At 35.9% G+C, this 15,161-nt stretch overlaps 1 protein-coding gene across 2 annotated transcripts in view; it reads right to left on the reverse strand.

The window, feature by feature from the left end:
* LOC149532625 (uncharacterized) overlaps positions 1 to 11,458 on the reverse strand; it is a 43,546-nt gene extending 32,088 nt beyond the window's left edge. For both annotated transcript variants that reach the window (XM_089804275.1, XM_089804274.1), the window contains exons 1-4: positions 11,179 to 11,458; positions 10,966 to 11,114; positions 10,304 to 10,618; positions 9,744 to 9,854 (exon numbers count right to left, since the gene is read on the reverse strand). In XM_089804275.1, coding sequence (XP_089660401.1) covers positions 9,744 to 9,854; positions 10,304 to 10,618; positions 10,966 to 11,114; positions 11,179 to 11,389 — 786 coding nt within the window. In that variant the 5' untranslated portion in view covers positions 11,390 to 11,458. The remainder of the gene's footprint in view (positions 1 to 9,743; positions 9,855 to 10,303; positions 10,619 to 10,965; positions 11,115 to 11,178) is intronic.
* Between the last annotated feature and the right edge of the window lie 3,703 nt (positions 11,459 to 15,161).

Genomic DNA, 15,161 nt, shown 5'->3' on the forward strand with positions numbered 1-15,161 from the left:
CAAGAATGAAGATGGAAAAAAATTCCAAGAACGAAGATGGAGAAAAATTGAGAAGATGAAGCAATTTGAGAATACGTCATCACAATTGACAACTTGCCAATGTTGAGTATCAAGAGATATTTTCTCTTCACCAAAAGATTGATCAAGTCTACAAGATGAGGATGATGAGGTTGCACCTAATTATCTTCCACCAATCAGAAAATTCCAATTATACATGTTTCAATCATATTATGCCAAGTGTACAATTTTCCCATTGGTTCTCAAAAACATTGTAATTTTCTTATTGGCCCACTGGGTTGTGCCTTCATGTAATTGGTTGATAGGGTAGCAATCTAATTAGGGTTTGTAGGGATTAATCTTGGCTCTTGATCTTGAATTAATCTTGGCCCTTCATTGTAATTGAGCGACTATAATAAGCCAAGGCCTTCTCATTTGCAACTCATAACCTTAGAAGATTTGATTAAAGTAAAGTAGGAGGGAGACTCGATTAAATTGTTGCCATAATGCTATTAAAGTGATTGATGATTCATTGTCGGTCTTCATGGTGGATTACTTAATGTTGTTTTAATTGTTGCATGGTTTTTCAAATCCTGGTAGAATAGATTTTAATTTCAAGTTGTTGAGAGAGAATAGAACTTGCCTGAAGTAGTATAGTTGAATGAGAGTAATTGTGGATGTTTACTTGCGAGACTTGAATATAAACTATGCCACTAACCTCTTGCTGATTGTAGTGTACCTTGTATGGTGATCTAGTGATTGTACTTAACTTCAATTGATATTCAATCTTTAGTTTACATCCATTGAGGCGATTGAAGACGAAATATTAATTTGAAAACCCTTTTGAGTATACCTTAGAAGTTTGCATTAGGTGGGTGGAGAAGCTAACAAAATTGCATCTAGTAGAGTTTAAGTTCATCCATACATCCTTGCATTCATAGTTAGAAGTAGAAGTAGAAGAAGTTAAGTTCAAGTTGAGAGTTCAAGAGTTGGATATCAAAAAATTATATTTCATTGCACATTACGAAGCCAAATCATTAGAAAGAGTTTATCCATTTAATGAATTGCATAAGTTCCTTAGTGATCCTAGAAAATCACATCATTTCACTAAGCATCCACAATTAAAGGGACCTTGACATAATTTCATGATCTTACTTTGCTACCTTAGCATGAGAAGTGACCTTGTTGAAGAGAATTAAATATTTGATGTTTCATTTTTGAAACGTTGAGTGTTGAATTTTGCATGTTGTAGTCGAACAAAACTCACATCAACAGTACCATGTTGCGAGAGTTCATTATTTGTAAAATGATGATTACAAAATGGAGACAAAATCTCCTTATAAAGAAAACAACTAAGAACAAAATAGAAACTTTCTAAAAGGCCAACAAGAAAGTTTCTATGATATGTAGAAATTACCTAGTAAACTAACTAATAACCTAAATGCGCGTAAATGACCATTTATATAATATTAAATACTTTATTACTTTGACCCAATTTAGTAAGGTGGACAGTCGGCCTATCCAATGGGTTCCCGAAGGCTAAAGTGTTATTTGGCAATGTGATGGCAATATCAGATGTTTAGCTGAGCTTCGGTGGTTATTATGAGCATAATGCCCTTTTCTATGGTGATTTGAGCGACTTATACGATACTTAATATTTTTATTAACTCGATTTTAGGAACCAACTGAACCTAGTAGTGGGGTTTTATATATTGTATAGTAGGAGGATTCATTTTTTGGTGTTATCTCAACATTTTATATAGTTTAGTAGTTTTAAATAAAATAATATAAAGTTATTAATTATTAAAGTTAAATTAATGATTTAACTTCATCACTATGTTAATTTATTAAAAAAAAGAACTCTATGGCACCAATTATGGAGCACAAATTTTTTTTTTTAAATGAATGGAGCCCCTTTAGACTTGGGCATCACGTTGGAAGAATAAAATTGACTTTAAATTAAATTAAAAGTCATTGTGAATAGGGATCAAGACTTGTGAAAAGCTACAAATGCATACTAGTGGAGGTTACTTGATATGTTGGATTTGTTATTTGACATTGCTTCTAGTTTTGGAGGAGATTACTCTTCTCAATATTTGTGAGGATAAAATCCTTTACAAACAACATTCTCCACATTGTTAAAAGATATAATCTAGCCGACTTCTTGGTTATTGTTCAATTATGGCGAGAATTTCATTGCATATTTGATTTAGAGAGTCAATTGAAGGAGCAATTGAGGAGTTTTAGTGGTGTTCATGTTCCATTTGGCTGGCCATACCCTCTCATACGCTGGGTGCATCTCTTCATTTGTTTTATATATTAAAAGGGTTGTACCTCTTATTGACTGGCCATTTTCTTTATTTGATGGGAAGTTAGGGTTATAGGACTTAAGAATCGCTATTTGGACGTGTTATGGGCCTGCTATACCTTTCTTAAGCATGGATTTTGATGGATTTTTTTGACAGTGGCATCCACTTTTGGCACCTTCAATTCGCAAATTTCTACATCAGACTGACTAGTCTCCTTTGATGTTGCATATTGTGAATTAGTTTGAAATACATTTCTAGTGCTATTTTATGAGCTCAGTGTTGGAATCACCGCTGCCATTACACCAAAAGCTTGAGCTCTCAATGAACGTCACAACAGCTAGAGACAAGGATCTATGGGAGGTGGTTAAGCACATGTCACAAATCCATCAGTCTATGCTAATCAGTACTTTACCTAGAGGGGACAGAAGCACCAACCTCCCAACAATCCCCCCCTCAACATGACCTGAGGGATTTGTACCCATAACCCAGCTCTCTAATACCAATTGTTTGAATCACCACTGCCATTACACCAAAAGCTCAAGCTGTCAATGAACGTCACAATAGATAGAGATAAGGATACACGGGAGGTGGTTAAGCATGTGCCACAAATCCATCAGTCTATGCTGAATGGTACCTTCACCTAGAGGGGACATAGACATCAACCTCCCAACACTGAGCTGCTTATATTTTGGATCAATATTGCATATTCAGTTCAGACATAAATTCTGCAGTTTTCAGCCTTATTTATTTCTGAATATTGTCAAATTTTGAAGTAGTTTATTTGTCGCAAGTATTTTTATTTCTGCACTTTATTTATCATTCAAAACCACTGCAATAACAAATCAAAACAAACAAACAAACAAAAATCAAGCAAACAGAGAGCAGACTACATCAGCTCAGAGTGCCACAACAAAGAGACTCATGAGCAATATGATACCACGCCAGAACCATATATTGGAAGATGTTGTTATGAAAAAGTTCCACGCAAGATCCATAGGGTTGGGGGTATGCTGCAAGATATGTGTATCATCCTTGTCTGTGCATGGTTTCTTCATTGGCTTGGTGTAAATCGGAACTTTATCAAACTAGCTAGTTATAGCATACCTAGAGATAGTCCTATTCACATTACTAAGTCTACTCTTAGTGACTTTTATAGATTTCATTCACCTCATCGAGTTGAGAGATGTGTACTCACTTAGTAAGACACCTATTGCATGTACATTTGCCACTTATTCACACACTTGTGCTCACAAGTATCCCATCTTTGGAGGTTGATTTAGTTGTTATATCCAATTTGTCTACCTCGTCTAGTTTACCTCTATATGCAAGCCCCTATGTTCATTTTAATTAACTCTTTGATATTATTCATTTGACTTTGAGTGCTCGTGGTTTCTAGAAGTTTGAATTTCGCTTGCTGATCTTCAAATTCTGACACAATGTTGTTGTGAGGTTCTCACACCATCACCCCAAAATTTTGGGGACCCCCTTTTTTGATCGCCTTGACAAATTTTTCGGGGTTGTCCAAAAAAATTTCGATTTGAAAATTTTACACTTTGGACGCCTTCAGGCCATGAGGGATGTGGTTGGATTTCTATCTTCACTCGGTCTTAACTTGATTTTCCAAAACTTGTAATTTTATCCTTAGGCCGAGCAAATTTCAAAGGCAACATTTTTTATGGTTAGAACAATACCCGATAGGATAAATTTACAAATTTTTGGACTTGGATGAATTTTGGAAATTTGATATAATTGTATAATCTTGAGCATTTTCAAAACGAAATTTTTTAGAGTTAATTGTTTCGGAAAATTTTTAATTTTTTGGTGAAAAAGAAAATTTTGCGAGAGTGAAATTAAATTGGAAAATCGATTTTGAATGCTAGAAAAATGGTTTATTTTTGGTAAAAAATTAAAAATTGCATTGCAAAATCAAAAATGGATTAAATTACAAAATTTTGCATTAAATTGGTTAAATTTGCCTTGACGATTTTAAAAATATTTAAAGAGATTGGTAAATTAAAATTGAAAATCGATTTTAATCTGATTTTAATGATATTTTAATTACCAAGACGTTATTAAATGAAAATTTTTAACATCGCCAAGGCTTTCTTAATTGTATTCTGCAACTTTTGGTCCTAACCGGCAATTATATGTGCAAATTTCACTATAGGAAAAATTAATTTTGACTTGGCATTTAAATTGGGACCATTAATGAGATGCTAATTTAATTTTCTTCTCCTATAGGGCTAGTCGGCCAACTTGGAGGAGTAATAGGAGTGTGGTATAAGAAGGCTCCCCTTTCTTCCGTTTCTTCATTCCATCACAGCCTTCTTCCATGTTTGGCGATTTTTCTAGCAAAGAGCAGATTTCATGTGTTTGACGATTTTTGGAGCAGCCTTCTTGTTTGGCAATTTTCTTAGAGGAGCAGCTTGCTATGCTTGGCAATTTTTTGCAAAGGAGAGCAATTTCAGACCTTGGCGATTTTTTTTTCTTGAGGCAGATTTTGTGCTTGGCACCATATTTTCTTCTTCCAACTAGGGCTGCGATTTCTGCCCTAGACGATTTAAGGGGCAAATCAGAATATCTTCTTCTTGCTTGGTGATTGGAAATGACTACTTTTCTTGCAAAGGGCTGCAATTTTTTGCACCAAATCTGGGCGATTTTACTGAGGAAACACATGATCAAAAGTCTAATTTTTGGCAGAGTGTGGGCAGTTTCCAAGAGATTAAAATTCTGATTTTGCAAAGAGGCTTGAATTTTTTAAGGTCTGATCCAAATTCAAAGAGAGCCCGGCTGGTAAAGGTGAAATTAAAGTAAAATTCAATTCATTTTAGAGCTGAAGATTGGTTCAAAGGCGGATTTTACTCCTTGTTCTTGCTTGGTTTCGCTTCCCTTATGTTCTTCTTGCATTCATCATCCACCACTTCATCATCCCATCTATAGGTTGAAGTTTGAAGAGATAAGTGTAGATTTAAAACACTTAGCGAGGCAAAAATAAACTAGATTCCATTGATAGAAAGAAGGTTGGAGATCGATAAGGGTAGTCCATATCACTTAGAACGAAGGGGCAGAAATTAAGTGTTTAGGATGGTAGATGTTAGTGCAAGCAAGAACCCAAAGGGAACGAACACCAAAAAAGACAAGGAAGACATGATGCCTAAGACCACCTTTTCTCAAAAGTGAGGCGAATAACTGATACCAATATCGGTACAGTGAACATGATACAGCTAAAGGACAGACTGAAGGAAGGGCAATCCCCCATGGCAAAGAAGGTCTACAAAAACGGAATTGTACACGCGGCGGCTTTCCCTCCTACCTTGCCTTGTCCAGAATTGGTAATGGAATGTGCATCCCGGTTTGATTTGATTAGTAAATCCATCATTTTTGATAAAGGGAAGAGGGTGTTAACCAACATTGGCGAACAAGTGATCGAAGAAGCATTCAATATCCCCCAGTACAAAAGCATGACAGTGATAATGATGGATCAGGCGGCTAAGTTATTTCAAGATAACCAGGAAGCTTATTTCGTTCATCTAAAGCAGGATTGGCTACACAAGGGCAAGAAGGGAGTCACCAGGTCATCAAGGCTCACCACGTCAGATTTCAAATCAGAGTATGGCGATCTCATTGTGCTTCTCAGCCAGATCATGGGCTTAGCTCAAGGTATGCAATTCGAAAACTGGATGAACTTCTTTATTGATGAAATTGAAAAAGGAAAAAGAAGATTTGATTGGGCTAGGATCATAAGCAAAAATCTAGAATTGCAACTTAGGACCGTGCAAAACCAAAAACAATTCTACATGGGATCCTATCTGTTCTATCTAATTGAGAGATTGTATGAAAAACCTGGACTTAAGGCCTTAGGAGTAATTGGCAATGGGCCTAGGCAACGTTTGGTGCATGAGTGCTATCCACAGCTTCACTTGCACAACAACAAAGACTATAAGATATTTTGTGACGCCTTTGCCATGAAGACGGTAAGGATATTGCAAGTGACACCTACTAAGAGGCTCCCATCAGAAGCAGAAGCAAAAGTCAAGAAGTATGGGAGTTGGTTCATCCAATTTCCACAATTCACTTATATTAGAGTAGCAGGAAGCACAGTATGTCCCAAGAGACTTCCAAGGTACCCACTTGACAAGGTAGTTTTGATGGAGTTGGCTAGGCAACTTAAGCATTATGACAGAACGATGAAACTTAAAGGTGAGACAAGCATTACCTTCTCATTTGGAATTGGCAATGATAGTTGCCCCAATCCTATCGCCTTTGCAACTGCAGAGAAAGAATTAGAATGGTATCATCTAGCATGGTATAGAGCAAGGCAAGGATTTGATCCTAATGGTCTTATCAAGGCATCTCATGGAAATACATTCAAACATGTTCCTACTATAGAAGATTTAACTTTCTCAAGATTGCCAGTAAACATGATGAGGGCAATCAGATGGAGAGGCCTTGATATTCCCGATCAACTAGAGGATGATGAAAATGTGTTGAGAGAAGATTATAATACAGTGGAGGGAACAAAGTTAAATCCAGTGGATTGGAACAATCATCAGGATCCTTCCTTGGAGGCAATCACAAAGACAATTGATCTACACACCGAGTCGTAGTACAATGGGAAGTTGAGGAAATTACAAAGTCAAAGGGTACACCTTACTTATGAGAAGATGAAACCAAAAGAAGTTCTAGCGGAGTCAGTCGGATAGAAGGGTGAAGGAAGTAGCCAACAGCAAGGAACAGTTAGAAGCAAGAAGAGAGGTTTGAAGGTTGAGAAAGGAAAAGAACATTAGGAACCTCCAACAAAGAAACAGAAGACAGCACCGTCAAGGGAGAGCATACTTGAGGCTAGAGACCAAAGGGATAATTCAAGTGGACAAGAGGAGAATGTCAATGAGACAAAATTTGGATCAAGATTGGATGAGTTGGGGAAGGTTGACATCAAGAAGAAACATTTGGGCACCCTTGCCTCCCTCAATGCCTTTATCGGATACGTGAAAGAATATGAAAAGGATCATGAGAAAACACTGCAAGCAGGGAGCAACGTGATGAATTCAGTTGAGCTCAAGATGAAACATACACTTTGCCCTCCCATGAAGGAAGTCAACAACAAGCTAGCCAAGTTCATTGCTTTGGCTAAAAAGATGAAAGAAAGGGGTAGGAACTATATTAAAAGATCATTTGATGTAAGCCCAAGTGGCAAATTCTCCTTCTTCTTGGGTAGGATAGGTGCCTAATTCTAATTGGCTACCATTTTGGTGCCTTCTCATTGGTTGCCACTTTTCCTTTTTTCATTGGTCCATTGATGAGGTGGTGTCTTCTCATTGGTCGATGAGGTTGCAACCCTAATTAGGGTTTCTTGGATCTAATCTGAATCATTGGTTTTGCCTCTTTATCTCTACCGTCGGTTGTAATTTTGGGCCTCTATATAAGGCCATTTGCTCTCATTTGTAAAGGGTCGGAGAAAATTGTTGCTAAGATAATACCAAAATGGCTTCTCTTTATCATTGTTGTGACTTACATGGTGATTAAGAACATTTGGTGTTATTGCATGGTTTCTACTTCCAAATAGTTAAAGTTAGATTTCCTTTGAAGTTGTTTAAGTAGATTTTATTTCAAGAAGGTTGTTAAGTAAGAATAGATGGATAGTTGCATGGTGATATTAGCGGATGTTTGAAAGAGATTTATAAACTAAGCCACTAGCATCCTAGCGGCTTGTTAGGAAGCCTTGTGTGGTAAACTAGTCCTTTTCCCTTTGAATCATTGCATCTATGGAGGTAGAGCCGCTGGTTAGCTTTCATTAGATTCGATCTCGGTCCATTTGCTAACCTTTCCATTCATAGGAGTAGGAGTAGAATAGCAAGTAGTATAGTATTTGGAGTTTCAAAGAAGAAGGTTAGGAAAGCATAAAGTCATTAGAGCACTTACCCTCCATCACCATCACCATCTCCATCAACATCATCTAGAACTCATACAAAACCATCATCACCATCATCCCACCAAAAGTCCAAGTTGTCCTCAAACAAATAGTGTAAGGCCGCCTACGTGATTACTAGCAAATCAAATCGATATATTGAGTTAGTATCCACAGGTGTAAGAATCATTGGAGTTTTGCTTATGTCTTCATGAGTATTAACTTTTCAAGAGAGGGATTGAGTGTTTGATATCCCATATCAAATATTCAATCGCTATATGTTATGTAGTGGTACAAAACCGACAATCAACAAATGTTATCGAAGAATTTTATATACAAGATTGAAAGATAAAGGAACACCACAAAAATTATAACTGCTGCCAATTGTTTTCTTTGAATCATCTCCACAAGAGGAGTAGAGTGTTATGATCACATATTCCTGGGAAGGTCCTTACACTTGTCATGAAGACAAGTCATAGAGTAACACCCTCACACCATGAGCTGATCAACATTCCAAATCCTCCTAGATCGATAGACTACAGATAAATGCATATATCCATTGACATCTCCTCTAATATTTGAAGTTAAGGATCAAACCTTACACAATGTAAATTCAGCCTTCAGCCCTCGAAGCCAAAACTTTTCTCTTAGAATACTCTAAAAACATTTCTTGCAAATGAAACAAGGAGTCAATGTTCTTGTTGTCCTGTTCAAGTTTTAAGGTTGTTTCCTTTCATTATTTTCCTTTTTCTAAAGTTATTTAACAAATTTAAGCAAATAAAAACCCAAGATATAGCAATATGAGGCACCTAAAGTGCCTGTGTAGTGGTTTGTGGAGATCAGAAAACAGATTAGATGCATCTGGTGAAATATCAAGCGAATTCTATAGAAAGGAAAAACAAAACACTAATTGCCATGAGAAGCCAATTTCATGGATCATTTCTCAATTCTCCCATTATAGGAAGACAGGAGCCTCCCAAAATTTTGGTAACAGAAGTGACAAGAAGTTATTCAGGGATTATTCAGGGATTTATTTAGGGATTATTCGGCAATTTGTTTATATATTTTGTATTGAGCTTAGCACCGAAAATTTTCCTATGATTTCAAATAACTCAGAAGTGCAAATGCGCTGTGTGAGGTATTCCAGAAAACAGCAGAACTGCTTAAGTAAATTCAAGTAGGTTAACACCGTTCCAGTTCTTTATGTACCATGTGATTCTTGACAGTTAGCTGGGAAAAGAAGGTAAAGGAATGACAGTTAGCTGAAGTATCTGTGGAGGTATACGTAACAAATGGCCATGGTTCCCTTCGCTGAGAACATCCACAGTCCATCCGGTACTTCAAGAATTAATTGATCATATTTCAAGCTTTAGTCATTTTTTTATGGAATATGTATCCTACTTACAAAATGATGGTATTCAATCACCATAAAGCTAGTGGGACAAGTTGAAGAAGAAGAAGAAACGTTTCTTGGTGTAGATATGGCATGAATGGATTGAAAAAAACAGTAAAAATGCTTGGTACTTTACCTGCATGGCAAACAGAATGTGTTGGATCTCACGAAGCTCCTTCTCGAGGAGATCTTCTTGCATAGCTAATGCTCGAACTGCTTCTGAAGTCTTTTGAGCCAATGCTGCTGTCTATGCAAAGGTTGTAATGAAATAACATTCAGTGTGGTTGCATATCATAATGTTAACATATTCTCTTAGTTAGAATCAAAAACAGCATCATAAACTGGAGCCTATACTTTAAAGAAAGCATGCATACTGAGTATTCATGCCTCTAGCCAATGCTGAAACCTATGAAAAAAATCTGCCTTGGAAATAAACAACAATTGTTCTCTGTTAGGATCCCCTGTGCAGGTCGTGCGACAATAAAATTTCAAAAGAAGAAAAACTATGTCAAAGTCTAAAACCACCAGATTGGATCAGCGGAAGTTCAGACTGTCGTAACTTAAGACAGCAAGTTAAGAGTGCTACAAAGAAATTCAACAACCAAAAACAAAACAAAAAAAAAAACGAAGTATTCCCAGAACCTCTAAGTCTTGCTCTGGGGAAGCCTTAATAACCAAAAGCAAAGAATAATTTACCTCATTGATAGGGTCTCGTAAAGTCTGCCTTGTAACCCTGAACCTAACTCCAAGTTTCTCAAGCTGCCTTGAAAGGACTCGAACTATACTAACGGAGCTTCTTACATCCTCTTCAAGCTTCTTCACTTTTTGAACCAATGAGAAATCAGGTCTACCCTCATTCCCGGATTGCTTAACACCTCTGGTAATTGCATGCCATTGCCTTGTCCTAATTATGGCGCCGATGATCAAGGCGCCCAACAAGGGAAGAATTTGCCATGTTATGTACATATTAGCATGTTTATTTACAGGGATTGTGGTTGTCACCGATTTAACCTGTAAAAGTATTTGACTGAGATTTCTGAGATTTTCCCAAATGGGCCAATTTGAAACCAAAAAAAAACACGGAAAAAACATAAAAGCATACAAGCCTGCAAGTAATAATATTGCTTGATGACCACTTTATAAATGTAAGAAATAAAAACTAGAGTCGTATTTAATTGAATGCTGATTATAACTTGACAAACAAATACACATCAAAAAATTATTTATACACATCCAGATATATTATAAGGATTAAGAAAAATGCTGCATACTGTGAAAATCGAATAATTGAGATAAGAAATAGAAAAGCCGTGAATTGGGGTTTTACAAATTTAAATGAGGAAGGCGAATGAACCTACATTTTGAAATTTGTGAATACCCGATTGAATGCCGAATCCTACGGACAGAACAAGGGACGGTGCAATGCACACTACTTCAGCAACTGCAAGCAATTTGTCTACGTCTATTTTGGGAGCATAGGATCCGACCTCGTGACCATCATCAATATCTGTGAAAAACAACATTAGGCCCCAAATAGCAGCAGATATAATTGAAAATTTATATCATATTACCATTTTTTACAGCCTTCTGGCGCCATCTGATGTATTGACCTCCTTTCCGACTGCAGTCATCGGATATTTTAGCGAAACCCACTGCCAGCTTTGAACTGGCCTTAGTTTTCCAGGCTGCTGGATGCAGCAAAACATATTTAGTGCTGCAGAAATCTTCGTGAGAGAATTTAATTGGAATGGCATGAGCGTAAAATGAAAAGTCTACTGCCATTGTTCAGTCGAGCGCATCGATATCCGATTTTAATTTTCCCTTCTCTCCTCCTCCTGTAAAGAAAACAATAACTATGCTTCTCTTGTGTTGTTGGTATTAGGTAGCTCTCGGATATTGCGAGGCGTCTTACGTGTCTGTCCAGCATGTCCCGCCTTGTTATGCCTATGTGGCACCTCAGTTTAAAACCCTTCGCATGAAGATCACATGGAACTACCTATTTCTTTGGAAACGCCTCTTCTTTTATAAGGGAAAATAACATTTTCCTAATTGCAAGGAGAGTTATTAAATGGTTGAAAGATATAACTTTGAAAAAATTGTTCATTTACTAGTAATAATTATTATTATTAGTCTCTAGGCATGAGACTATAGTTTTCAATAGCTTTCTAAGCATTAGTTTGTTCTTCGAAAATAACGTCATATACACAAATCTTGTCAAATTTTAAAGTCTTGTAGAAATTTTTTAATTAAATTGATATTAAATTTTATTATCTTTCGGGCAATCTTTTTCTTTTTCCATCCAAATATTAGAAAAAAAATTGTCAAACATCCACCTCGTCTAGGCTATGCTTTGACATCTGGGTATCTATGTTGTTTATTCTTGTTGTTGAACATTGCTATGCTGCCACATACCTGCCAACATGTTGGGCATAGCTTCTCATTTTATGAACCCAAATGAAACTTTTGTTGGGCATATCTTCTCATTTTATGAACCCAAGTGAAACACTCATCAGTCATAAGTAGTTTTGGAATGGCTTTAACAGAAATAGATTAGAACAGGTACAATGTTTATCTTTTGTTAAAAAAAAAATAGAATAGTTTTGTTCTTACTACAATTTGTGCATTATTCTAGTGCTCTATGCTTGCATTTTTCTACTTTTGCATAGAATTCACGTGTTCCTTGCTATGCTCTATCAAGTCATTTTACTGCAATCTTTGTGCCATTGGATAAAACCCCTTGGTACATAGAACTGAATCCTTCATTTCCCAGATTTGTTTTAAATTTATCCATAGCAATTTGTAGATATTTGAATGAATATCCCACAATTGAAGTGACATGTATCTTTAGAGTCTTCTTCATTTTGATTTTTCCTGCGACATGGCCACGCCAGGATGAGGAGAGCAAGGAGGAGGATTACACTGGGCCTACAGCCAAAGAACTGATGATTACAATTGGGCATTTATTTTTTCCCTTGGATGTCAATTGAATTTTGAGGTAAGAAATAGAACTATAGAAATCGTTGCTTGGATTATTGTTCATTTCAAGAGAGTAGACATTTGTTTCCATTTGTTTCTAGATAACAATACCCATGGGAAATTTGGCATTTCCAAAACCCCCATACCTGGAGAAAAGAAAAAAATAAAATAAAATAAAAATTTGAGACAAATGGTTTTGTAGGTTTCTCTTGTGTCCAAATCAAGAATAGTGTCATTTTCCTAGCTATATATGAAATAGGAAACATGATCCATTTCAAGAAAATGACTATCTATACTAAGGCTATCTGATATTCTTAAAAAGGGCATACCAAAGGATTGGATGAAAGACCGCCTGAACTAGGCATTGATTGTTGGACTTGTACAAAAGTATGTTCAACAAAAATGTAGAATCAGAGCGAACAAACTTGAATTAAGAAATTTGTACAAAATGGAGTTGTTGAAGAGGCAATGGAAAATGCAAGCAAAAGCATTTTTAAGTGGTGAAAATAAAATTCTACAACATTTGTCATTGGCCTCTTTGTCACATCTTTTATGGAGTAAGAGGCTAATTTTCATGTACAAAATGACACTATAGAAAATTTTCAAAATTCGTTTTCTTCTAACTTTACGTGGTTTACAACAATAGAGATATAAGATAAACATCATTATTTAACCCTAAATTGTAGTAGTTTTTTCTTTCTATATTGGAATAAAAGGTCATTGCAGATAAGATTTGTAGCTGGAGAATAACAGAGGTGTTAAGGCGAAAGTAAATTTTGGAAGATAAACATCATTATTTAACCCTAGATTGTAGTAGTTTTTTCTTTCTATATTGGAATAAAAGGTCATTGCAAATAAGATTTGTAGTTGGAGAATAACAAAGGCGTTAAAGGGAAAGTAAATTTTGGAATAATGAATGCATAGTAGTAGCGTAAGGTGCGCTACAACAGGACAACTAAAGTAAGATACTTGTCTCAAAGTAAAGGGTTTGGTACCATGATGAGTTCATTTGTTTGTGTTTGTGTAATGAGGAAATTAGAAATGATACATAGAAGAAAAATCCTTAAGCAAATGGGGTGTAGGAAATAATTCTTCAATTGTATGTTGTCATTAATGTTACACAAATGTCAGTATTAACTTAGCGATGAAGAGTTTGCAGTATTAACCAAGCATTTTTAGTATTCACCTATTAGTCGAGTAATGAAGACATTTCAATTTTACCAGAGCAGTTGGTTAATGAAGGATATCATGCTTGCAGTGTTAACCGAGTGGTCAACCATCAAAGGACTCATAGTATTAACCGAGCGTTCAATCTCAGTATTGATTGAGTGACAGCAAAATGCAATTGTCTAATAATTATTTGATTGAGGTCGACTATTTGGATGTTTATTGATTATTTGAAAGGGTATTCAAGTCGACTTGACAAAGCTTATGATATATAAGAAAGGTCAAGTTGTGAGGATAAAATGTACAAGTGGAATGTGAAATAAGATGGATATGTGAGCGAAGAAAGCATAGCAGGAAAGTGTGGAAGATAAGCTACAAAGAATATCTAGAGGTCAAGCAATAACAAAGATCTGAATCTACAAAGATAGTTGCTTCATGAATCAGGTCAAATTGTTGTAACCTTCTAATCATTGTAGTGGTAAAGAAATTTGTTAATAGAGTTGACTCAACAATCATATTGTAAATTCTCTAACAAGGTGACATTTCAAGATTGAAGTGTTTGAAGACCTCTAACTAGGCCACTCCTAACAGGGTGATCTAAATCCTCTAACAAGTTCATACTTAACAGTATGTATTGTAACCTTTAACAGGGTTAGCTCCTAACAAGGCTTACTTTGAAAGACTGAAAAATATTGTAACTAGTTGCATGTCGGTTTTCCCAAATTGGGTTTCCATGTTAAATCTTGGTGTCATTTGTGTTCCTATTATTTGTGTATGATTTATGTTTCTGCAATTAGGTTACTAAAGGTCAAAATAGATTAATAATTATAAGATTGCTTTGTTAATCGAGTGACAATAATATTCTAGTGTTAACCGAGTTGGACAGTATTGCATGATTAGTGGAAAATTTGATTTGACATCTAGGGGCGGGGAATTATTTTTGTGGCGATTGATTCACCCCTCCCATCTCAATTACTCTCTTCATTTCCAACAATTGGTATCAAAGCATTTGTTGTTTGCAAGAAAGGTTTTAAGGACCTAAACTAAAGATCGAGATGTCATATAAAAGGGAGATTCCCAAGCTTAACAAAGACAATGTTTCAACATGGTAGGAATTGATGAGGTTGCACTTATCAAGAATTAGAGATATGGGTTTGTTCTACTTGGAAAATAAATATGTGTCACCACCTAAACCTATGACTATGGAACATATGAAAGAGGCAAAGGATCACAATATAATGATGATTGATATAGCTTCCTCTCTCAACTATTTTGAATTTGATGAGGTTAAATATTGTCCTACTACATTTGAAATGTGAAACAAACTGTAGAAAGTCTATGGAGGTGATAAAAATGTGCAAAGAGCCAAGGCAGAAAGTTTAAGAGGCAAGTTTGATTGAATGAAAATGAA

The sequence above is a fragment of the Cupressus sempervirens genome, chromosome 10 (genome assembly GCF_028749045.1).
Source record: "Cupressus sempervirens isolate cs-2001-9-10 chromosome 10, ASM2874904v1, whole genome shotgun sequence".
NCBI lineage: Eukaryota > Viridiplantae > Streptophyta > Pinopsida > Cupressales > Cupressaceae > Cupressus > Cupressus sempervirens.